Source organism: Aquarana catesbeiana, linkage group LG02, assembly GCF_042186555.1.
Source record: "Aquarana catesbeiana isolate 2022-GZ linkage group LG02, ASM4218655v1, whole genome shotgun sequence".
Lineage (NCBI taxonomy): Eukaryota > Metazoa > Chordata > Amphibia > Anura > Ranidae > Aquarana > Aquarana catesbeiana.
Window position 1 is genome coordinate 403,750,602 of NC_133325.1, and position 26,384 is coordinate 403,776,985.

The window sequence follows — 26,384 nt, forward strand, 5'->3', positions numbered from 1 at the left end:
AAGCATTAATTAGGTTTGCAGGTAATCTTTGCTAATTTCAGCACTGGTGAAAATTACCTTTCTACAGATTTTCCACACACAGTGTCCCATTTATCCCTCACTTCTCCAAGGAGGTGATCTAATTTCTGTACATCATCGCTTAATAAGGCCTTTTCTTTCAATGCCCGTCCTGTTCTTACTGTTGTGTCATAAACAGGCTGTTTACTTCCTAAGGTTTTCTGGAATTCCTATAGTGTTAAAGGAAGAAAGGGAAATGGTCACTGATCCCTTGGGTGGCAACAGTGTATATTCAATTTTGTGAATGTCAGAGAAAAACAAGCACACATAATGACATATCATATATACACACACAAACCAAAAACATATACAACACACAGGACATCATTTTACTTTGTGCTTAGTAAGCTGTAGCTTGATTTTGTCTGGATCATTAGAGATGTCCATGTCAGAGTCTAGGTGGTTCTCTGCCTCTTCCAACCAGTCAACCAGTTTCTTCCAGGCTTCATGGAACTGGAACATAAGAAGCATGGCCAATTCAGCAACAAGAAACAAAAAACAAATAACATTTTAACCTGGTGACACAACAGGAGTCACCTGGACAAAGACCAAGTGTGGCGACTTTCCCGTGATCTGTTGTAGTTTAGACAATGTACTCAAAACATGGCTCATGTAATAGTATAACATGATCAATATAACATCAATATAATACATGCATACTTTTTCTATATACAGGAGAACACAAAAACAATACAACAGTTAAAATGTATTCCTTCCAAATACAAACCTGTTTCGCTCTTTTTCTTGCATCGTCTAGGGATCTTCCTCTGTCCACTGATCGTTGAACCACCTTTTCCCAGCGGGATTGAACACTGAGCAGAAGGTTCTTAATCAGGACCACATCCTGTTTCTGGCTGAGAAATTTCAGCTGGTTCCCAGTTTTGTCCAACTCAATAATTTGCTCTCGATGAACATTAACTTCATTTACAAAAATCTGTCATGAAATAGGTAAAGAAAAGCTGTAGCATTATCTAAGCAAGCAAAGTGAGTGAGGGGCGTTTATTAAAGTTCCTTTTTGGCAAAGTGTGACCCTACTTTTATTCCTTCACCACCTCCCAAATTCATCCTGCAGGGTTTTTATTTTCTCGTACATGTAGTTACATAGTTTATAGGGTTTAAAAAAAAAAAAGACAAGGCCATCCAGGTCAGCCTAGATGTGTGTGTGATTTTTATTCTCTAACAATTCCCATAGCTCTAAGTTCCCCACCCAGGTGTCAGGAGACCAATACTCATACAGTTAATGGTCATGCTCATATTCATGCTCGTGCACATGTGCATCTCTCCCGTTGCTGACCCATTCCGATTCTGACCTTGCTTTGTGGATTCTGGACTCTGACCTCGGCTTGCTTCTGACCACGCTCTTACGTCTTCCTGGTACTGATCTCGGCCTGCTGCTTGACTATGCTTGCTCCTGCTCCCAGTGTATGAGCCTGGCTTGGCTACTGACTATGTGCTTGCTGTTCATCCATGCTGACCCTGGCTTGCCATCTGACTACTTCCTTGAACTCGACTGGTACCTGCATCTATCTCTTACTGCCCGTCCTTGCAGTGTCTTTACCACATTTCCAAGGTCCAGCTCCTGGGTGCCAACTTGCGAGCCTCCATCCTTGGTCCTCCTCTGGTGTGCCTGCACTGTTGCTGACTACAGTCAGGAGACTACTGCTACCTGATTAGCAGCACCTGTGTTTCTTTGTGTCCTGTGCCCCTGTTGCCACACTCAGGGGTACTTGCACCAGAGCTGCAAGGGGAAGCCCTATTATCACTTAGGCCTCCAACCAAGGTATGTGACACCATGATTCTAACTATCACCGTTACTGGGTGCAGGGGTCACTGATGTATTGTTGCAGATGGTCCTAATGTCCCCTAGCACGAATGTCACTCCACTTCTGGATCCTGAAAAAACCCTCACCTATAGACGGTCAGTAGTAAGTGTCCACATCACAATGACATGGACACCTAAAGAAGGACCCAACCTAATGTAAACTGAGAAAGAATACTTGGGGCAGGAGGATCACATGACCATGAAATTTGTCAAGTAAAATGAGCATTTTGATAGGGTTTATTTTTTTTACTGACAGAGATCAGTTAGAGAGGGGTTTGAATGGAGATAGTATTATCCTGGAGATGGGGATACAGACAGCGACTTGTTAAAGTGAGGTGGAAGGTGAGAATTTGGATAGTTTTATCCCAGAGATAGGCTTTAAGGAACCTACCTTATGTTCATCAATTTGAAATAGAACAGTGTCTAGAATGAGACTTGGGGGAGGTGCTACATTCAGGCTCTGCTCAGCTTGTGTCAGCCAGTTGATAAAGTCTTGTAATGAATTCTGGAAGTCTGTGGCCAAACTAAAAGCTTCTTCTAGTTTTCCCTGTGGGCAAAAAGTGATAAGATATAACATATGCAGATTGAAGCTACAAGACCAAAGCCACCCATCATAAGGCATTTATTAGATTTCAATTCTGAAACCTGTCCACATATAGGAGGTTGTGCAAAGTTGTGTATTACCTTCCTCTCTTCCACCTTATTGTTAATGTTTTGCCACTTTCTCTTCAGTATGTTCACAGTCTGCTCGGTGACAGAACTGGCTGCATCTTCCCGGCTAAGCAACATTAGTTGTCCCTTGTCTAGAAGCTGTTTATATAGTTCCTCATTGTATTTGACCTCAGCATATAACTCCTACGAGAAAATAGTTAACAAACTATATTAGAATGTGAATCATGTGCTTGTAGTAAAGAAAGACATCTCAACATATGAAAAGAGTAATTCAGAATGCAAAACCAAATGAAGCAAAAAAGAAAAACTGAGTAAAGCGCTGCAACAATTCAAAGAGGTGATCATAAACGCAAATAAATGTATGCAGGTCAAAACTTTGACTAGGTGCATGATAGGTAATAAGATAAAAGTTTTATACAGCCAAAAAATATAATGAATGATTACAATTTAGATATATATATATATTACAACAAAGCATCAATACATTTTGCAGGACTTTTATGGAATTTTTAATTTTTAAACACTACAAACTGTATATGCATAAATATTGAACTACTTGAAGCACAAGGCAATTTTTTAATTTTTCAATCATGTTCACTTATTGCTAGAAAATTACTTTAAACACTCAAACAATTCTATATCTTCAAGGGTCCTGTAGAATAAAATGGCTGCAGTTGCAAGTCATTACGTAGCATTTTTTCCCCAGTTGTTTATTGATCACATACTTGTATTTTCATGCACACAAACAAAATTTAAAAATATAAAAAAAAGAGGGTTGTGTCAAGTAAATAGATACCAAATGTATCAAGCTTTAACCACTTGCTTACTTAAACCCCCTTCCTGCCCAGGCCAATTTTCAGCTTTCAGCGCTCTCACTCAATGACAATTGTGCGGTCATGCAACACCGTACCCAAATTACATTTTTTTCCCCACAAATAGAGCTTTCTTTTAGTGGTATTTTAATCACTGCTGGGGTTTTTCATTTTTTTGCTAAAAAAAAAACAAAAAAAAAAATGAAAAAAAAAAACAGTTTTATAGTTTGTTATAACATTTTGTAAACAGGTCATTTTTCTCCTTCATTGATGTGCGCTGATGGGCAATGATAGGTGGCACTGATAGGCACAGATGGGTGGCACTGATGGGCATTGATTGGCGGCATTGCTATGCACTGGTAGGTGGCACTGGTGGGCACAGATACTCAGGTGATGTCTCGCCCTCTTTGGGACCGCTATCCCTCTGACACAAGACGGTGATCGGCTTTTTTTTTACGCTCATGCTGTCAGTGTGAGCAGAAAAAAAGCAGATTACCGATCTTTTGTTTACATCATGTGATCAGCTGTCATTGGCTGACAGCTGATCAGGTGGTAAGGGGCCTCCCGGCAATTAAGGCCTGCGCTGTAGCCGTCATTCGGCTATAGCGCGGGCACGAAGTGGTTAAAAATGTGCATGCCCAAAACTGTCCATAGACAAAGCTTTAAAAACTTGACAGGTTATCAGTTTAGATTTAACCATAAATTATGGCTCTAAAATTATTGATAATTCCGATGTTCGTAGTGATACTTCATATGTGCCACAACCGCTGTTTACACACATAAGCACACGTTGCATTTGTATGTGTGTGTGGAGTCATATCGTTGCTAACAATTTTTAATTTTTTTTCATTTAAAGCTGAAATTTGGCTAAAAAAAAAAGGAATTTTGACTTCCCTGTAAATTTCATATCTTGGAGTACAGTAAAAGACACAGGCTGAATATTCATAGACCATGGGATATAGGCTGGTTCTTGTCGATCAGTGGCTGCAGCCATTCAAGAGCTGATCAGTAAATTTTGACAGGGCCTCATTCTCATTTGTGTAATGAAAGAATCTGCTGTTTTTTTTCCTTTCAGCCTGCTGGTGATTAATTGTGTATATAATTTTATTTATTGGGTATTTGCACTAAGGATTAATTCTAAACACACACTACGCAATATTGTACAGTCTCCTTTGGATCTGCCGGTGGCTGTGTGGTGTTGGGTCCTGCCTGATTGGATACTAATTTAAGGGGTGAATTAGGTGGGTCCTTATATTGTGTGGGTTTTGGTGGCTCAGAAGTTGGGTGTACCAAGATTGTATGGTCAGATTGAGTGACATAATGACAAAAATCTGCCTTAGTTGGTAGGCCACTTGTGTGCATGAGATAGAGCAAGAATCGGATGCAGAAGCCGGTCTTAAAATCAAGTCCTGCTCTGGTGCAAGGGAAGCATCGTCACTATGAGACTGACTGTTGTGCGGGGGCTTTGGCAGAGCGAATATTTCCACTTTGCTAAAGGTGAGGGTGATGTCTGAGAAGCAAAATGCAGTAACTTGTGTGGGGACCATCCTGCAGTGAAGCCTTGGGCATTTTTTTTTCCTTTGCAGTTTTAGGTACATAACTTATCAGTAATTAAATATGTCCCAGGCTGCCAGATTCCGAAGAAATCTTCACTGCAGGGCTATCCTATCTGTCCTATCCTCTTCCTGCTGCTGACATTTTGGCACTGTAGACGTTAACAGTTTTCCTTCACAAGCCCCCCTCCTGCCCATTTCTTCATTGAGAAAAGTTCTTTCACTGATTATACTGCCTGTAACATGATCTGTAAATAGGGAAGAGAAATTTGTGAATGGTCACAGTCCGCCCTATTCACATATCGTGTTATAAATTATGCTTGATTGCTGCTTTCCTGGGCAGAGTAACAGGAGAATGACAGCTTTGAAAGCGGAAGAGACAAAATGCTTGTCTTTTCCAAGTTCATTAGTTGCAGGGGAGATTGGGGAACAGACCTCCTCTACTCAGCATCCTGACAGAACTGGATGAATGGAAGAGCCCAGGATCCAGCATGGGTGGCTGAAAAGCCAGTCCTCGGCTGAAAAGAACTAGACCAAGCTCACGGCTGTAACCCTGTGCTTGTTTTAACAGCTTCAGCCCCGGAAGATTTTACCCCCTTCCTGACCAGAGCACTTTTTACAATTTGGCACAGTGTTGCTTTAACTGACAATTGCACGGTCGTTCGAAGCTGTACCCAAACTAAATTTGCGTCCTTTTTTTCCCACAAATAGAGCTTTCTTTTGATGGTCATTGATAACCTCTGCGGTTTTTATTTTCTGCGCTATAAACAAAAAAAAGAGTAACAATTTTGAAAAAAAATATATTTTTTACTTTTTTGCTATAATAAAGATCCCCCAAATTTAAAAAAAAAAAAACAAATTTTTTCATCAGTTTAGGCCAATATATATTCTTCTACATATTTTGGTAAAAAAAAAAAAAAATCGCAATATGCGTATATTGATTGGTTTGCGCAAAAGTTATAGCGTCTACAAACTATGGTAAAGAATTATGGCATTTTTAATATTTTTTTTTTTACTAGTAATGACAGTGATCTGCGATTTTTAGCGGTACTGCGACATTCAGATCGGAGACTTTTGGGACCATTGGCATTTATACAGCGATCAGTGCTATAAAAATGCACTGATTACTGTGTAAATGCCACTGGCAGGGAAGAGTTTAACACTAGGATCAAGGTGTTAATTGTGTGTTCCAACTGTATGGGGATAGGATTGACTAGGAGAGGAGCCATATCGTTTTTCCTACTTAGTAGGAGTAAACTATATGGCTCCTCTCCTCTGACAGCACAGGGATTTGTGTGTTTACACACACAAGTCCCCGTACTGGTGCCTGCGATCACGCGTGGCCGGCGGCAAATGTGCCCGCCAGCCACGCGCATCGGGTCCCCTGCCATACAGCGGGCACGCGCCCTCTGGTGGCCAAAAAAAAGAGTGGGACGTACCCGTACTGGATTTCGCCCAGGAGAGCCATTGTGACATGGTCGGCAAGAGGTTAAGTATTTGAAGTCCAGGCCATTTATATGGGGACTATGCATGGCAAGTTGCAAAAAATCTTTACAACAGTGAGATGCAGAGGAACAGCTCTGAACACATAACATGTAGGATGGATACAGCAGCAAAAAACACTAGCACGTTCCAGCACTAAGAACAGTAAATTCTAAACTCCTTACTGAAGGTTTGCAGGAAATTGTTTGGACCACAAAAGAATTCTAGCTGTTCTGACGACATCGGGGTGTTACCTGCTCCTAAATCAATACACCTAATAAAATTACCACGGAGTGTATTGTTATTTCATACATAGTGTCCTCACCATGTGCGCTTGCAGCTGTTCTCGAGCTGTCTCTGGTAGTCCACCAGTGGGCTTCGCTGCTGATAGCTGGCTTTCTATTCTGTTCTCCCACTGGATGAAATCTTCAATTTCCCCTGTGAAGCCTTGAGCCTAAAAAAGGAAGAATAACACATCCCAGTTCATACCACAGAGCTTTGCAGTTTTTTGTGCCTTATTATGGCTGCCACTGAACAACTGAAGTTTCACACACCTGCTGAAGAGCCATATCTAGTTGCTGCTCTCTTTCTTCAGTTTTCTGTAGTACAGACTCCCATGAATTGTCCAGAGTTTCCAGCTTAGCTCTAAGGCTGTTAGCATCATCTCGAGCACTAGACTCCAGCAGCTCATTGCCAGCTTTGTTCACAGTTTGCACTGTGCTTGCATGAGCAAGCACATCATTTTTCAGCACCTGTAAATTCAGAAAGGATGCGAGTAACAAACAGTGTTCGTACATAGGAAATTGGTTGAAGGGCTGCTATATCCAATTGAGTGAACCGTAAACAAAAACAACTTTGTCCCATGCTTTATTCTACAAAATCATTACATGATGGATCTTGCTTTAAACATCATGCCCAATGTGCTTGGTATAAACCAATAAAAAGGGGGTTATGCTGTTGCTCTGTCAGTTGATGGGGCCAACTACCTTTGGAAGCTAGCTTAGCAGTAGTATATACAGCCAACAGTAGAAGGGAGGACTCAAACACAAACACAATACCTAGACAGGATTGTCCCTCTGCTACATAAGTTATTATGGAGGAATCTGAATAGAGAATAGCACAAAGAACATCTATGCAAACAGGAAACAAAAGTCTTTTTTACAGGTTGATCTGAATAAAATGTAATGCTACATACATTATTCTGATGACAAATTTACTTTGAATTGTCAAAGACTTAACCACTTGCTTACTGGGCACTTAAACCCCCTCCCTGCCCAGACCAATTTTCAGCTTTCAGCGCAGTCACTCTTTGAATGACAATTGCGCGGTCATGCTACAATACTCAAATGAAATTTTTATCATTTTTTTCACACAAATTTCTATTGGTGGTATTTATTTCCTGCTGGGTTTTTTATTGTTTGCTAAATAAAAAAAAAAAGGACCAAAAAAAAAAAAAACCCTTTCAAAGTTTGTTATAAAATTTTGAAAACAGTTAATTTTTCTCCCCTTCACTGATGTGCGCTGATGAGGCTGCACTGATAGGCTGTGCTCATGGCCATTGATAGGCAGCACTGATAAGGCAACACTGATGATCGCTGATGGGTGACACTGATAGCCACTGGTAGGTGAACTTGATAGCTAGTACTGATCTGTGGCACTGATTATGAGACACCGATGGGCATTGATTGACAGCACTGGTGGGCATTGATGAGTGGCACAGTGGGCACTGGCAGCTGGCAGGCACAGAAAATTCAGCCGCAGCTTTCTGTGTGAAGGACCAATGTCCCTCTGACAGAAGCCGGTGATCGGCTTTTTTTTCCCCTCACGCTGACAGAGCGAGCTTCTGTTTACATCACATGATCAGCCATCATTGGCTGACAGTTGATCACGTGGTAAGGGGCTGGGATCGACCCCTTACTCTCATCTGTGATCAGCCGAGTCTCATAGACTCTGTGATTACAGAGCACGACCCGCAGGGACGCACAAACAGCGCTTGCTTGGGAGGGCATCCTTGGACGCCCTCCCGGCAATTAAGGCCCGCGCTGTAGCCTTCTTTCGGCTATAGCGCGGGCAGTTAAACAAGACCATCAACTGCATCAGCCACACAAACACTATTCACTGGACTAAACAAAAACAGTGCACTATCTACACTATAACAGTAACATTAGTTTCATAAACAAGTAAAATATCCTTTTACAGACTTACATGGTGCTTTGCAAGCTCAACCTCAATGATTTTGGGATCACCGCTAATGGGCTTCTGAGCATCCAGAAGTTCCTCTGTGTGTGTCAGCCAGGACATTACTTCAGCCAGTGCATGCTGAAATTGGCCAAGAGCTAGTAGGGCAGCCTCAAGCTTGTGCTATGGATACATAGGCACCAAGTTAGCAGAAATGACAGTTTACATATCCAAATACAACATCCCAATGAACACACTCCCCTCCCCACCTGTCTGTGTGTGATCTTCTCTCCAAGATTCTCCCATAAATGTTTCAACTCTGTAATTGGTCCTTTGATGATGTCCCGATCGGTGTCGTCAATGGCTTTCTTCAGCATCAGTTCCCCTTGATGATTCAACTTCTCCATTTCAATCTGCTGCTGATAAACCTCCACCTTAAACTCCTGCCAACAAAAGCATCACATTTGTAAATACAAATTTTAAAAAAGGCACAGAAATCATTAAATATACTGTAGCTCATGTATTTCTACCAAGAGCTTTATCTTAAAGGTCTAGCTTACCTTCATCTCATTGATCTGCTCTTTCACTGTACTGATATCAGTTCCCACGGGTGGCATATCACAAAGTTTTATAACAGCATTGTCCAGCCAGTCAAACATTGCCTAGAACATAGGAAAAAGTATTTTTCTTACCATTCATTGAATAATCTACCTTTTTCTCTGAGAATTATTAGATAGGGATACATATGAAATGGGTTTTGCTGTGCAGTGAAAAAAAAAGCCTGGTACTGCTTTCTAAATACTGCTGATCGCAGCCTGGCATATCTCTGTGCTAACCTGTTAAACAGGAATTTCTGTTCTGCTAGTGATATGTTGTGGGATACAAGAAATCTCAGTCTACCAAGAGGCACACCACTGCTAAAAAGCTTCTAAGTACAAACAGTATAGGAAACACAAAAGTAAAAAAAAAGAGATAAAGAGACTCTCAAAGTTTATGTTGGTATCTTGATGTCATAAAAGTAGATGTACAGTGCCTTGAAAGAGTATTCACACCCCTTGAAATTTTCCACATTTTGTCATGTTACAACCAAAAACGTAAATGTATTTTATTTGGATTTTTTTGTGATAGACCAACACAAAGTGACACATAATTGTGAAGTGGAAGGAAAATGATAAATGGTTTTCAAAATCTAGTCGAACCAACTGCCTCCAGAAGTCACCTAATCAATAAATAGAGTCCATGTGTGTAATTTAATCTCAGCATAAATACAGCTGTTCTGTAAAGCCCTCAGAGGTTTGTTAGAGAACCTTAGTGAACAAACAGCATCGTGAAGGCCAAGGAACACACCAGACAGGTCAGGGATAAAGTTATGGAGAATTGCTGTTCACAGATGCTCTCCATCCAATCTGACGAGCTTGAGCCATTTTGCAAAGAAGAATGGGCAAAAATGTCACTCCCTAGATGTCCAAAGCTGGTAGCGACATCCCCTAAAAGACTCGCAGCTGTAATTGCAGCGAGAGGTGGTTCTACAAAAGTATTGACTCAGGGGGGCTGAATACAAATACACGCCACATTTTTCATATATTTATTTGTAAAAAAAAAAAAAAAAAAGTGAAGAACCATTTATAATTTTCCTTCCACTTCACAATTACGTGCCAGTTTGTGTTGGTTTATCACATAAAATCCCAATAAAATACATTTACGTTTTTGGTTGTAACATGACAAAATGTGGAAAATTTCAAGGGGTATGAATACTTTTACAAGGCACTGTAAAGCAGTGGTCATCAACCCTGTCCTCAGGGCCCACTAACATGTTTGCAAGATAACTGAAATACATCACAGGTGATATAATTTGTTGCTCAGTGATTGCAGTATTCTAGTCTGCATCTCCCCAAGGTAATACATAAGATCTGGCCTGTTAGTGGGCCCTGAGGACAGGGTTGATGACCACTGCTGTAAAGGATAACTAAGTGTTGTTGAAAAAACATTCCCCCTCCTCTTAGCTCTCTACAGTTCCTCCAGAGTTACCATGGGCCTCTTGGCTGCTTCTACTTAATGCTCTGCTTGCATAGCATTTATAAAATATCAGTGGAAATATCTTTTCTTTAATCTGCTCCGGTGCAGTCACATGACTGAGAAGCAGCAGGTCTCCTAGGTCAGGGAGCACTTAACAACGGCTCTTAATTCCTACAGCGGTGACTTCACTTGCCAACTTCCATTGCCCATCCATTTTCGGCACGCACTCTCCACCCCTGCAGCCACCACTCTAACATTTGGGAACTTAAGCTTGGGTGTCATGTGGCAGCACTGCAGTGCAATTATCTCTTTTATAGGCAGCAGAAGGTAGGTAGACGCAGGGAAGGTTTTTCACACCACTTACTTTAAATCGGTGTTGATTAGGGAACAGCATACAAATAACAGCAATATGTTTTTCTTTAAGGCGCTACTGAGAATAAAGCTACAATTACTGCACTGCCAATGTCTTCAAACTGTGTACTGAGAGCGCTGACCTACAAGAAATAGCACAGGGAAGGTCTGTGTCCTTTATTTCCAATATCACACACATAAAATGTAGGCACTGCAGAAGAGAGCCTCCCAGTGTCTTGTTCACACTTTGCCTCTGAAGTCTGGTTAGAGGCAGTCCAGCACATTGTACGGTTTACCCCCCCTCATCAAGTTTATGGATTACTACATTCAAATCTGTACACTACAGCCCTGTTCTGGGGTGAATTGGGAGACAATTGTTTTCTATGTGCCTTTCTGGTAACCTGCATTGATCCAGTGCGGATTACCCAGATCACTGAACATAGTGTACACAAGCCCTAAATCTTGGGATTTAGAGTAATATAAAGACTTTTGTGGCAAAATACCTGTAAAGTGTCCTGGTACTGTACTGAATGAGCCATTGCATCTCTAAGCTTCTCCAGGCGCTCTGTCCAAGTTTTCTTCAAAGTTTCCCAGGCAGTGTTCATCTAAAGAGGGGGGAAAAAAAGCAACAAGTTCATTTAGAAGGGTGCCAGAAGATACACAATATAATATATTTAAAAAAATAAAGACCATCTCTGCATAATAATACATCTATTAATGAACTATTTATCTGTAGAATTTTCATGTTAAAAGAGAACTATGGACTTTCTGAAAAACAAAAACAAAAAAAATCAAAACATTTATACTTACCTAGATGAATGCAGCATCTTTCTCCTGCCAGCTCTGCAGTGAGAACTGAGTGATCAAAGACCATTGATCACTCAGTTTTCCCCCTACACTCTGACTGACAGTCCCAGCTCTCCTCTCACTGGAGCACTGGGCTGTGGAGGGGGCAGGAGGGGCTGGCCCAGGCTCTCTGTGCATCGCTGACAGGCTGAGCCAGGTGCTGGTCCAGGCTGCTGGGTGGATCCCAAACATATGGTCGGAATCTTTTCAGAGCCTGGACCGGCTGAGTGACGTCAGCTGACCGTAGACTTTAGCCCGCTGTCAGCAAAAAAAAGGTCACAGGAGTGGGGAACGAACTGCAGTCCTGTAATCCCTAGGAGAAGTATAGCCAAAAAGCTTTGACTATATTTCTCCTTTATGTTTCAGAATGTTCACACTAAACTAAGCATGATTTAAGCATGTCAGCTTTTAATTATCCACATTAGCAGGGAATTTAAGACATCTGCAAAGGAACTGGGTTAGTCTTGAGACTGGACACCAACTGTCCCTGCAGGGACAAAGAATGTCTGAACTGCCAGATGTTTTTAGCATTAAAGAATTCCTGGATTTGGTTTTGAAACTATAAGTTTTAGTAAACAGCATACATTAAAAAAAATGAATATAAAGAAGTTTTTGCTGAAAACCCCTTTAGCTAAGGGATTTTGAATTGAATTTACATTACAACTTCTTGTAAATAGCCTGGAGATTGATAAAGTTGCAAACAAAGAAGCCCACAGCTAAATAACCATCTACCTTTAATCTCTAAAGATCTACAAAGCAACTCCAGCTAAAACAATTTTTTTTGGTTTTGGTTAGATTGGGAAAGTTATGTTTTTTTTGCCATGTATGTCCCTATTAGGAAGATTTTACCCACATTTCTATGCTATTGGCCACACAGGAAGTGGGGTGTTCCCCCAACGGGTGCAAAGATGACAAAAATTTGGCAAAGTTTTCAAACTTCCACATACCACATCATAAAAAAAAGTTTATTACTGTCTGCATCCTTGTTGAAGAGATTTTGCTCACAAAACAAAAAGTGAAAATCTCCCCAACTACTTTAGAAACAGCAGTAAAATCTTAGCAGCGTTGCAAACCCTTTTCCACTCTGTCCAAAAAAACAAGACTATATGCAATAATCTTTGCAGCAAATAGCATTATATTTGCTAATGACATATGCAGGTTGTGCTTTTTGAGCATTAGTGCTGTACAGTGATAGTGTTTTATTCTTCTTTTTAAGTATAAAGCTGGCCATACATTAGTAGATATTAGAACGAATATTCATACGAAATTTCTAATCACTACATTTGATGACATGACGAATGTTGTTTGAAAGTACTTTAAAAACTTCTGCTTTCACTTTTTGATTATTTTGGAGTGAATGGACTTTAAAAACAACACTTACTGTTAGAAATTTAAAATAACATTGCCCATCTTGACAATTTGACCCCACCAACGATTAGAAAATCAAACGAATATTCCTAAAATGAACATTTTTTTCACAAAGTTCTACAAGGGCATGGTTTGCTTTGGTCTGCACCGATAGTTTGAAAGCAATGTGTTATGTGATCTCGCATCTCAGCAGCCCTTCTAGGAGTAGAGTCATACACAGGCTTTGCCATAATATGAAGATCATACAAGTAGAATAGAATTATGACACACCTCCTCAATGCTTTTCTTGACTTCTGGTTTTTCTGTCTCTCCACAAGCAAATATGAGGTCTGCTCCAAGAATGCGGATAAACTCCAGTTCCTCATGGAGTCCATCAGTCTCCTCTTTAATGGTCTGCAAACAAACATAAAATCGCATTTACTGCCTGCTGTGAGTCCTATATAGAAAGAAGAGTAAAAAGAACCATTTCCAGATGTTGCTTACATCTGCAGCCTCAATCTGCTGTTTAATCATTGATGGGTCAATACCGGGACTTTCCAGATCATGAACAATCTCATGAGTGTCTTTGATGGTTGTCAACAGTGAATTCATATCTAGCCAAAACTTTTCTGCCAACTCAAGGACGTCTAAGTATTTCATCTCCCGTTCATCTACCCTGGCTTTGATGTCCTCCCAGGTGAACACTAACTGGTCCAGTTTATCCTGAATGGCTGAAACAAACAGAAACAATATATTTATAAGTAATATTTTACACCTTAGGGCAAAGTAGATGTAAAAGTAGATGTACTAGTGATTTATTTCAGTTGTGCTAACATTTTTCATCTGAGGCGCAGTGGTGGTAATTAAAGTATTAGTGATTTAGGTTGATACTTTCAAGATACATGTAAAATGAAAGCAACTTAGTAATGATCAACTATGGCAAGCAAAACACAAATTCCAACCTGGTGACTCATATGTAAAGCAGAACCATACAAGATTTAAAGTAAAGAAAGCTATGAAAGACAATTAAAAAAACAAACAGAATCTTGCGAGCTACCTTGTGAAAATCCAAATGATAATTAGAGATGATTAAAGGACAGCTGCTAGCATTGATCACGTCCCATATGCTGGTGCCAAAACGTTTTATACAAATATAATCATACGGTAACCGTACTAAATCATAATATGACTGGTGGCAGTTAAATAGTGGTGGTGAGATATTCTAATCCTATATAAAAAAAAAAAAAAAATCGAGAGAATCTAATAACGCAATCTTATGCAAATATAACTTGCGATCACGAACAATTAAAAATACAATCCTATGCGATCCTTCCAATGACAACCTGTGTAGCATACACATCTCTATAGACACATGTAGCATTCATAGACGATAGAGAAATTTTCAACCCTGTGTGACAACCTGTAATTTACATCAATCTATATAAAAGACACAGATTATTGCATGAATTAGTTTGGCATAAGAGCACTTTAAACACGGTTCACTTTATTTCTATATTGATTGCTGTATATTGATGCACTTTTATATAGATTGATGTAAACTACAGGTTGTCACTGCAATTATCGCACATGCTTGCAAATTTCTCTATCACATATGAATGCTACATGTGTATATAGAGGTGTGTATGCTACACAGGTTGTCATTGGGAGGATCGCATAGAATTGTATTTTTAACTGTTCATGATCGCAAGTTACAATTGCATAAGATTGCGTTATTAGATTCACCCGATTTTTTTATATATAGGATTAGAATATCTCACCACCACTATTTAACTGTAACCAGTCAAATTATGATTTAGTACAGTTACCGTATGATTATATTTGGATAGCGCAGCATTATATTGGTATAAAGCTATGAAAGACACTGGGGTAGATTTACTAAAACCGGAGGATGCAAAATCTGGTGCAGCTCTGCATAGAAGCCAATCAGCTTCCATGTTTTATTGCCAAAGCGTAATTAAAAAAGTTGAAGTTAGAAGCCGATTGGATACTATGCACAGCTGCACCAGATTTTACACAGTCCAGTTTTAGTAAATCAACCTCATTGGGTACAATTATAAAGAACAGTTACTATAGGCATGAAGTATAATATGCTTAGTCATCCTATCCTATGTAACAAGGAAAAAGGACACTTTCTGTTCCCTGTTAGTGCAAGATTCTTGCACACACTAAGCTTTAAACTTTGGGAATTAAAGCATTACTTTTTTCTCTTCAGTATTTTCCCTTTCACTTCTCTCCAGCAGCACCCATTCCCTCCCTTGGTCACCCGTTTTATGGCACTCCCCTGCACTATAGCCCATTTTCACCCAACTCTCATTTCCTGTCTATCCACTTGCATGTTTAAAGAGACACTGTCCCCCTGCCCATGCAAGACAAAAAGACGAAATCCTTACACCCCCTTCCCCTTTATACTCACTTTATAAGTGCTCCCTAGCCACTCCTTACTCTCCAGAAGGTTAGCGGCAATTTTGCTCAGGCATTCCCCATGGTCAGCATCCAATTCCTGGAGTGTAGGTATTGGTTCAAAATGATACAATCATGTAAATCTTGGTGTCTTTGCAACTCTTGACTGTGTTCAAAAATATCTGACAAAGAGCATCCCTTGCTGCAGCCTCTCAGCTTGTAGTTTGCCAATATGTTAGAATAATGAAGTTTAATCCTGGGGAGAGGAGACTGAATTGCCTTGGTGCTTCTCTTCTATTTGCTTTATCTTACGCTCTCTGCTCTCCAACATTTTAAGTGTTCTTCCTCTATATCCTGTACTCCTGCCCTGTAAATTCTTGGTTCCTTTAGTCTGCTACTTACCATTTTTTTGCTGCAGTCCTTGGTTAGTAAGTGATTTTGCAAGAGATCATGATTTTGGTTCATTTTGGCAACAGAGTTAAGTTGGGCAAGGCATAGTAAAAACTTGGTTAAAGACATAGTACACATTTACAAAATTAAACTGCCTATTCAGATAAGGGGTGTTTGTACATAAAAACAAACTGTGCAGCTCTGACTTAAGTTGAATAATGTCCTTACTATAGGTGTAGGCCATTTACATATCTCCCAAAGCTTGACTGGAATACTTTGGAATTACTTTTTAACATCACAGGAGTCAGCTTTTTAAGTGATTCAAACCCCCTCACATGCTCTTTTTTTCCGTTGATGGAGTAGCTCTGAACTCCGAATTTGAAAGCTCACTCATGTAATGGGGAAGGTGAGCAGTGATGACTAGACCTCACTGTCGCAATGTCCTGGGAGTATTCCAGTCAGGCTTCAGGAGGTTCATAATTGCTATTGCAAGGGTAATATTCAGCTTTAGTCAAAGCTGCACAGTTGGTTTATATTTACAGATGTCGCTTATCTGTAATAAGAAATTTTTGTAGTAAAGGTGAACTAATCCTTTATTGTGCGAGAAAAAGCTATAGCGTTTATATCACTGATGTAACAAGGGTGCTAGGCTTATTACAATATTGAATTTTAAAACAAAGGTGCAATTGTCCGTTAAATGGATTTGTGTTATAATAGGGTTATAGAAGAACCTGCACCCACCCCCAAATTTTTTGGTAACTGGCCTTCTGAATGAAAGGGACTAGAAGAACAAGTTTTTTCTGCTCATAGGAACCACTCCATTTACTCTTTTTTGCTACCTTAAACCTTTCTGGTCATCAAAACCTTCATGGCCAGACCAAATACACATAGGGCAAGCTCATTTGGCAATTTTACAAATAATCAATATATTGAGTATTGAAATGTGTAATCTATTTTGTACAGTTAATACTACTCTAAATGGTTTTATAAAATCATATTTTCCTATATAGCGTGAATACAGAGACCCCCATGTGTACAGTATTCGTAGGTTGTGATACACATCAGGGGTTTAGGGTAAAAAAAAAAAGCCTATATATTAGATTTCTACATATGAAAGCTGAACTCCAAGATAAAGTATGTCATGTGTATTTTTAATTGAATCTTGGTGTACTTTATGTATTTCTTCCAGATCTGTGTAGTGATCCAGTGTAAAACGTTGCCTCTGTGCAGGAGCTTCCTGTAATAAAGACCGCTCACTGCTGCCTTCCATCCTTGTGCAGTAGGACTGGTCTGGTTGAGAAGTCCACCCTCCCCCCTACAGTTTTCTGCAAGCAGCCTGCAGTGGGTGGAGTCTTGGATCCCCACCTACAATTCTGCTCTCTGCAGAAACTATATACAGCAATGTGAAGGTGTCACTAACACTTTTACAAGATATCATCTGGGTTTGCAAAGGCATTTGAAGCACAGCAAGTGGATTTATATTTGTGGCTAAGAAGGAATATATCTGAACAAAAAAATGTAAGTCCTTGGTTCAGCTTTAAGAATCATCTAGGATTGTATGGTCTTTGCAATGGCTGCAATTCATTGATGATTAGTTTGAAAAAAAAAAAAAAAGTCAAAAAAGAAAAAACAAAATTGACATAAAATACTAATAAACGAATGATTCTGCCTCAATTAAAACACTGATCTAACACTATTTAATAACTTTATTCATGTTAAACTCTATTTTTTTCATCTAAATTTCTTCTATATACACATTTTACATTGCATGTGCCTTTCACACAGATCTTCACGCATCACAACTGTGACTGCTTTGAGTGAGAGGAAAAATAATACAACAGGCAGCATGGAAAGTTTGTTTAACCACTTGCGCTCCGGAAGATTTAAACCCCCCCCCCCACTGACCAGGCCATTTTTTGCGATACGGCACTGCATTATTTTAACTGACAATTGCGCGGTTGTGCGACACTGTACCCAAATACAATTTTTGTCCTTTTCCCCCCACAAATAGAGCTTTTTTTTGGTGATATTTGATCACCTCTGTGGTTTTTATATTTTGCTATAAACAAAAAAAAAGACCGACAATTAAAAAAAAAAAACTATATTTTTTTACTTTTTGCTATAAAACATAGCCAATAAAAAATTTAAACAATTGAATTTCTTCATCAATTTAGACCAATATGTATTCTGCTACATATTTTGGGAAAAAAAAAAAAAAACGCAATAAGTGTATATTGATTGGTTTGTGCAAAAGTTAGTGTCTACAAACTATGGTATATTTTTATTTATTACATTTTTTTACTTTTAATGCCAGCGATCAGTGACTTATAGCGAGTAAGGAAAAAACCCTTAAAATGGGACTTTAAACGGTACTGGGTCATTGTTCTATCAAGTGAATGAGAATTGTTTCTTGGTAATGTAAAAGTTAACAAATGTTTATTAATACAAATTTTGTAAAACATTACAATACATTTTTTGAATTGATAGAAAGGAGGTTCTTGATACTGTACTCAAGTTGGAATCGTCAAAAAACAAGAATGGAAATTGCTGGGTGTTTGTCAATTCCAACTTGAGTACAATATTAAGAACCCCCTTTCTAGCAATTTTAAAAATGTACTGTAATGTCTTACACAATTTGTATTAATAAGGATTTGTTAACTTTTGCATTACCAAGAAACAATTCTCATTCCCTTGATATAACAATGACCCAGTACCGTTAAAGTCCCATTTTTGAGGGTTTTTCCTTATACATGTAATTGAGGGATGTTGGTACTCCATTATCTACCATTTCTATTTTGCAGCGACTTATAGCGGGACTGCGATATTGCAGCGGACAAATTGGACACCTGACACTTTTTGGGGACCAGTGACACTAATACAATTAACAGTGCTATAAAAATATGCACTGTCACTGTACTAATGACACTGGCTGGGAAGAGGTTAATATTAGGGGCGATAAAAGGGTTACCTGTGCCTAGGTTGTGCTTACTCGCTGTGGGGGAGGGGCTTTGACCAGTGGAAGGCAAAGATCTGTGTTCCTGCTTAGCAGAAACACAGGATCAATGCCTTCCCTTCAGATAGGCAGACCGTCATTCTGCCTGTGTCATCAGCGGGTGCTGGCTGACAGAGTCTGCGGCACCTGCTGCTGGGCTCCAGCAGTGTACAATTACAGCGTGAGCAGGTTGCTGGCAGCACACACCCCAGACCCAGAAGCGTCAGATCACGTACTATATATCTACGGTGGGCAGTCTGCAAGTGGTTAAATACTTTCTCTGTTCTGTACTCTGTGCTCACCATGATTGGTTAAACATGGTGATAGCATGATTGGTCACAGATGACACTAAATCTGGTCAGGGACAGGGATGAAATTTTGTTGTGTGGGTGGCTCCGTCGGCACCATTTGGCTTGATAAAAGTCGGTTTTTCCATCAACTTTTTTCAAAGGAGCAGGGCACAAAATTCTGAAAAACAAACCGGGCCTTCATTCATTCTGTCCAGCACTGTTACACTGGTGCTGTTTGAATATTCTGGCAGCTGCGGGTGCTGGCTGTAAAAGCACAATCACTGGCACTACAGATTTGTCCATCCATGCCATTTAGTGTAGATGAGGGAATCAAGTAATTTCTTTTGTTCATGCAGCAGCACTAAACGAGAAAAATCTTAACGTGTATGGACAGTTTAACAGGAGACAAGTAGCTGTGATAATTCTAACACGTAGGCTCTAGCATCTGCCAGTTACCTGTTTAGTAAATTAAATTATATCCTACTTTTGCATTCCTTGTATTCCATTAGTCAGTGGTATATCAACAGCAAATCCGAATATTTATCCATAAAGATGACATTTGCTGGCCAACATGAAAATAACTATTTTTAGTTCCCATGGGGAACTGAATTTGTGATTAGCAAGTTAAGCAAATTTACAATTATGTTTAACATCTCAGAAGCTTGAGACATACTGTGCTTCCATCAAAGTAGAGGAATATCCCAAATTGCAGTTACCATAGCAACCTGGCTTTCAGCTCTGTACCACTTTGACACACAGAAATAACAAAACAGTTATATTTATCATCATTATGGGGGTGACCAACCTTTGGCCGCAGGATCCGTGTCTGCTCCTTGTGAACGGCTGATAAGCTCCTCTCCACGGTGCTTTAGGGCCTCAAATGATGGCTGCAGTTTTTCAAGTTCCATGAGGGTATTCTTGTTCTCACTAATGCAATCCCGAATTTTCTCCACTTCAGCAGGTATCAAAGGTGGCATATTTAGGCGAGATGCCATGCTCTCCAGAGTTTCCAACATGGGCCCGATCTTGTCATGGAACTGGGAGGGGAAAAAAAAAAAAAAAAGAGGAGGAATGAGAATAGATACACCAAAAACACATGGTAAAGGAAAGCACAGTGTAGTTAGTCACTGGTAAGGTATAGATTAGAAAACTAATGAAGCGGGATGACACTTACCTCCACAATCTGAAATGCAGAGAAGTCAGGCCGACAAGGATATGTTACCATGGCAGCACAACAGAAAGTTAACACATTCCACAAGGAAAGGGAGGTGATGTGAATGAGAGGAGAGATGGGGGGGTTAGTGTAGCATGAACCACAGCAACTCAACAATGCAAACACGTTAACACATGAGCAAACCATGAAAACAAGCATATGTCTGATGTATGGAACTAGTGGGATAGGAGTCTACAAAGGATGAATAACAAATATCGCTACAATATCAGGTACAGGGCAAAGGTCTATCACCTATTCAATAGGACACATGCAGAACTTGAAAATGCAGTATATAGTTATTTTATCTCCTTACTATAATTATGTGTTCTGTCAGAAAGTGTTGATAAGCACAAACATTTTGGGCAGCCAAGGCACGTTTGCTTTGCAGTTCTGGGGTCTTTTCACACAACCTTTCTACCACGTTAGTTCCAAAGCTTAAGACACACTTACAGTTTAACTGGCTTCTGGTCAAACTGGCCATATAGTGGGAAGGGGCCATAGACAGTAAGCGCCTTCATAATCATGGAACAATAAAGTTTTTATGTACTCTCTCCAAAGCGATTTATGAACATGGGGAATACCCAGGCAATGTTTTCATTAGTATGCTAGGTATAGGGGGGCTAGGGTTATGATCACCAGCATGCATGTACAGTTTTCCACTCATTCTTAAAGTGATTCAATTTTCTATTTCACCTTGAAAACCAGGCCGCTCTACAGACCAACACTAAACCTATGCTAATATTTAGTTTTAAGTGGATGCAAGGGCTATATATAGGGCTGCAACTAACGATTATTTTCATAATCGATTAGTTGGCCGATTATTGTTTCGATTAATCGATTATTCGGTTAATAACCTTAAAAAAAACTGTGGTGTATAATTTAGTTTAATATGTAAAGTTTAAAAAAAAAAAGGAAATGTATTCCTAAATATCTCAATGCAGTGGTAAATATAAATTACCAACTTCATGGTAGGGAGCAAAAGCTCTAATCCACTTTGAGAATAAGACAGAGGAGATATACTGTATATACAATTAGAGGAGTTCTACTGTATATACTATTAGAGGAGTTCTACTGTATATACTATTAGAGGAGATCTACTGTATATACTATTAGAGGAGATCTACTGTATATACTATTAGAAGAGATATACTGTATATACTATTAGAGGAGATATACTGCATATACAATTAGAAGAGATATACTGTATATACTATTAGAGGAGATATACTATTAAAGGGTGAATCTGGTAAATATCATCAGACTCCGAGATCCATTTTTTCATTCTTTCATTCAGCAAATGTACAAAGATTTTTTGTCTGAATATTCTCGTCTGAAAATTGATCCGTGTGGCCAGCATAAAGCTCAGTACACACCTATGCAGTTTGGTTTTGACCTGTTTCTGCAGTGCTTTTTGCTGTGCGTTTTGATTTTTGCACACGTGATTTTGCTGCGATTTGCGTTTTTGCATTTTTTTTGGACAATTTGTTGTTGGGCAAATTTAAAAACACAAATTGCTGCAAAAACGCATTACGTGCTTTTTAGCAGCTTCTCCATTTAAGTATATTGAACCAAAAAAGCACTGGTTTGCGTTAAGAAAAAAAAAAAAAAGTCCCTGACCCTTTCCAAATACGCAGCGACTGAAAAAAGCATAGATGTGAACGTGTCCCATAGGAAGCCATGTAAATGAACTGTAGTGCGTTTCTGCAAAAAGCACCAAAAAACACATAGGTGTGAAGCAGGTCTAAGACGTTTAGTAATATAATGGGGTTAAAAAAAATAAAATTAGCCCTTTAGATAATCACTACTGTAAGGGGTTCATTTTTTTACTGTAGAACTGTGAAAGTAATATTTACAGCAACAATTATTTGCTCTTTTTGTGCTATAAAGGGCTCATTTTAGTTTTTTTTTTTAACCCCATTATGTTACTGTCCGATTAATCGATTATGAAAATAGTAATCGATTAATTTCATAATCGATTAGTTGTCGATTAATCGATTAGTTGTTTCAGCCCTAGCTATATACATTGGAGGTAACAGCAGCGGATCCAGCCGCTGGTGTTAACTGCTAATCTATAATGATAAAGCAAATATAGTTATATCATGCTAAAATACCTGAGAGGCTTGTGCGAGTGCGTCATCCAGTGTCATGGCCATTTTGCGCACTTCCTCCTTAATTGCCAGGTACATATGCTCGGCTTTAGTGTATTTTTCTTGCACGGCTTCTCCTTCTTTGGGATTCAGCTCACATAAATGTGGCCCAATCTTCAGCAGCTTGTCAATGTGTGGTTTGTGTTCAGCCACTGCTTCTCTCAGTTGCTGTAATTGTAACAAACCAGTAAATGTAAAACATTTAGTTTTCCCAAATGCGTTTTCTTAAAGAGTAAAATTCACCTATTGGCAAAAAAATTAAAAGATGAACCAAATATCCTGGTCAACCCTGCTGCACATAGAGATTGTGATGCCCCATGTTGCCAGTGACGCAGTCTGTACGCAATAAAACACAACCCCAGAGTGAGTATTCATCATAACACTTTCAATGGCAGGGGCTTATTGGTCAGTGCAGTCATGCTGACCAATGAGAAGCTGTAGGTGTCCCAGAAGAAAGAAGCTCTTTTCGTGCTCTGACCAGAATGCTTTCCATTGCGAGTACTATGATGGACACTTACCTTAGGGCTGGGTGTTGTGGTGTGCGTGCTTCTACACCAGCAACAAGGTGCATCACGGATGCTGCGTGCATCGGGGTCTGGAGGGGTGGCCAGGATATTTGGAGTTACTTAATCTTTTAATGAAACCGCAAACTTACCTTTTAACAACAACAAAAACTAAAACTTGTGTTGTACAGCTGTGACAAAAGGACACAAGTTTATGGAAAGTTACACTAGGCTGGCAGGCAATGTCATGAGACTGACTGCATTTTGGAGCCTAATCCTGGATATATTTTTGGTCTAATTGCCATCCCGTGTCTTGGGAAATCAAACATTGCTTCTGGACTGTCTTAAAAATAGCATACATTGCGTGGAGTAAAAAAAAAAAAAACCTAAGGTGCCCTACCCTTATCTCTTCCTGCTGCTGCCTTAGCATGTCATGGTCAACAGCTGGTGGTGGCAGCTGAGAAATGGTGGTCTTCATTTCCTCAATCCAGGGATTTAATTCTTCATAGGTTTCCCAGAACTGACCCAGTAAGGCCTGGGCCCGTTCCAGACGTGCAGAGCGCTCAGAATTTAAGTGGCTCACATCCTCATATTGCTGTAGAAGTGACTTTGTTTTTTCCTAAAAAAAAAAAAAAAAAAAAAGAAGAAAAAAAAAAAAAAAAAGGTCGATTCAGAGCATATCATCCTCAGTGTTGAAAAACAACAAGCCCTACAGGTATCACAGCGCTTACTTTTAAAGTGGCTTTCTGCTCATCCCCACAAGTACCCAGAATATCTTCCTGTGTACTGATGAGCTCATCAATGGAATCCTTATGGCGAATAATGTCTACAGTGAATGCCTGCATAGAAATAGTATTCAGTTATAAAGATATAGCATCACAAGTTTAGTAACAGTTACAATGTCCAAAAGTCCCGAATCTTCTGGCTTATATTTTCATTGCATGCAGCTCCTGCCAACAGAAATGAATGAAATATTGCACTTCACTCATATCTTTCCTTGCAATGGCCTATTATTAACCATTTTATGCTAGAATGGAACAACACAAACCAGAGTGCTACGTAAAACCCACCCCCGCTCTTTCTGAAACTACTTCAAATCTGATCTGGTTTGATGTGTGCATCAAGCCTATCTTCTACAACTTACATAAAAAGCACCAAGTATAAAAAAAAAAAACTGGGCATTCCTACTGACACAAGATTGAAATAGCAGCACATTTATGTACCTATTAGTCAAAAATGTAATTGAAATCTACATTCATACGCTCTTCTAATTTTCCCCGCTTTCCTTAACAACACAGGGCTATAAATTTGGATGCATAAAGGAAAACTAGCAAAATTAATTTCATCACATAACAATCATTACTTTATAGAATAAGACAATGTATACCGACAAGGTTTAAAATAATAAACATCTATGTGATGGATCAGCATGAATCGTACCTTCTGCACCTGGAGTTGGGCTGTGGTCTGATCCTGTTCCAAACAGACTGGACCAAGTGCCAAAAGTTTTCTCCTGGTCTCAGCCACCCAGGCTAACTCTGCGTCAGCAGCTTGCTCATACTGGCAGGAAAGGAGCAAAGACGGAGGAGGACAATGAAGCGCATACATTGCAGACACACTGGACATTAAAACTTGCAACAAAAAAATGCTCTGGTTAAAGTGTGAGTCGCCTTTCAAATCACTTTAGTTTACCAGTATACCGTACTTAAAATACAAAGACATAAGTTAACCATTCTAACGTCCTGATATATTCCTGCTAATCCACTGTATTGGAGCAACAGAAAGATTTTATTCTGCTTTGTATGTAAACTGGTTCTATTTTTTCTCTAAAATGGATGTGCCATAAGGGTAACAGAATAACAGAATGGTGTAGAGGTAGCTGGAAACCACAAAAGGAATCAGAAAGACAGAACCCTTAATACATTTGAGACAGCAACACCACCCATATTTATCAAAATGTCCCCCTCTCATTCACCCACTGCAACAGGTAGGCTGAAAGAGAATCTAATTGCTTGCTGTGGCTAAAGTGTATCTAAAGCCAAAACTATTTTTTTTCTTTTTGGATAGAGTAGTGGAGGGGTAAAACAGCCCTGTTTTTTTGCCATCTGTATACCAATAGCGAGATTTCCCTTCACTTCTTGTCCTGTAAGCTTAACAGGAAATGAGATGATATCTTTCCAGTATGAGGAATATCTTTAGATAGCTGGGATGGGAACAAGCGTCCCCTATTGAAACATTTTCCCCTGTACAGTAAAACCTTGGACTGTGAGCAAAATTAGTTCCGGAAACATGCTTATAATCCAAAGCACTTGTATATCAAAGCGAATTACCCCATAAGAAATAATGAAAACTCATGAATAAATGGTTGTGGAACGAATCATCCAAGTCCTTCAGTTTATAGTCCATATAAAAAGATTACAGCAATGTGATAGGTTGTGTAACCATAAAATGTCCATCCACAAATGGAAGCCTCCACAAGGGGATTAGAAGCAAAATTCAGCAGGAGCTACAGAGTATAAAAGAGAAGAGAGGCGCCTCTAAGTGTAGAAATATGGTTACATTTAATGAAGGTACAACATTTAGCAACTCACAAGGTTGATGATTAAAAGAGGCACATCTAAGTATGCAGACATCCGGGGTAAAGCTTTCCACATAGACCATCCTCCGTACCGCCGACTTTCACCGCTGTCAGTCTGCAATCGTGACCGGGAAGACTACCCTGCAGTGGAGTGATCTGAAAGCGTGGCTTGACGTGCTCGTGGAGTGCAGCGAAGAATGGAGGACGTTGGTGTGGAGAATGGTCTATGTGGACAGCTTTACCCCTAGATGCCTGCATACTTAGATGTGCCTGTTGTAATCATCAGCCATCTAAGTTGCTAAATGTTGTACCTTCATTAAATGTAACCATATTGCTACACTTAGAGGCGCCTCTCTTATACTTAGTTGTGACATGACACTGCTTGTATATCAAGTCAAACTTTATAAAAAAAAAAGCTCGTCTTGCAAAACACTCTCAGACCAAGTTATTCTCAATCCAAAGTTTTACTGTATTCTTGTTCTGGTGAAAACAAAATATTTAGGTTTACTCTTACTTCTCATTCCCGGTAAAGGTGGTGATCAGGACAATCAAAGAGTATATCTCATTTGCATGGACACAGACAGCAAACAAAAACCTGACAGTGGTTCTAATCCCTCAACACTGCATTCAATTCTAAAGAAAAGTTTTGCCTTTAATTATACTTTAGCCAGACACATTTCTCCTTCCTAGAAAATACATGCCCTCTAAAAACAG

At 39.5% G+C, this 26,384-nt stretch overlaps 1 protein-coding gene across 23 annotated transcripts in view; it reads right to left on the reverse strand.

Moving 5' to 3' along the window:
* The window catches only part of MACF1 (microtubule actin crosslinking factor 1), a 437,650-nt gene that overhangs the window by 37,737 nt on the left and 373,529 nt on the right, over positions 1-26,384 (reverse strand). For all 23 annotated transcript variants that reach the window (XM_073615331.1, XM_073615324.1, XM_073615314.1 and 20 more), the window contains 18 exons: positions 24,533-24,652; positions 23,824-23,931; positions 23,493-23,711; positions 22,554-22,757; positions 20,035-20,266; positions 13,641-13,867; positions 13,428-13,550; positions 11,447-11,548; positions 9,137-9,238; positions 8,846-9,019; positions 8,604-8,759; positions 6,953-7,150; positions 6,724-6,852; positions 2,564-2,734; positions 2,271-2,426; positions 785-991; positions 391-510; positions 58-227 (listed from right to left, as the gene is read on the reverse strand). In XM_073615331.1, the coding sequence (XP_073471432.1) occupies positions 58-227; positions 391-510; positions 785-991; positions 2,271-2,426; positions 2,564-2,734; positions 6,724-6,852; positions 6,953-7,150; positions 8,604-8,759; positions 8,846-9,019; positions 9,137-9,238; positions 11,447-11,548; positions 13,428-13,550; positions 13,641-13,867; positions 20,035-20,266; positions 22,554-22,757; positions 23,493-23,711; positions 23,824-23,931; positions 24,533-24,652 (2,918 nt within the window). The remainder of the gene's footprint in view (positions 1-57; positions 228-390; positions 511-784; positions 992-2,270; positions 2,427-2,563; positions 2,735-6,723; positions 6,853-6,952; positions 7,151-8,603; positions 8,760-8,845; positions 9,020-9,136; positions 9,239-11,446; positions 11,549-13,427; positions 13,551-13,640; positions 13,868-20,034; positions 20,267-22,553; positions 22,758-23,492; positions 23,712-23,823; positions 23,932-24,532; positions 24,653-26,384) is intronic.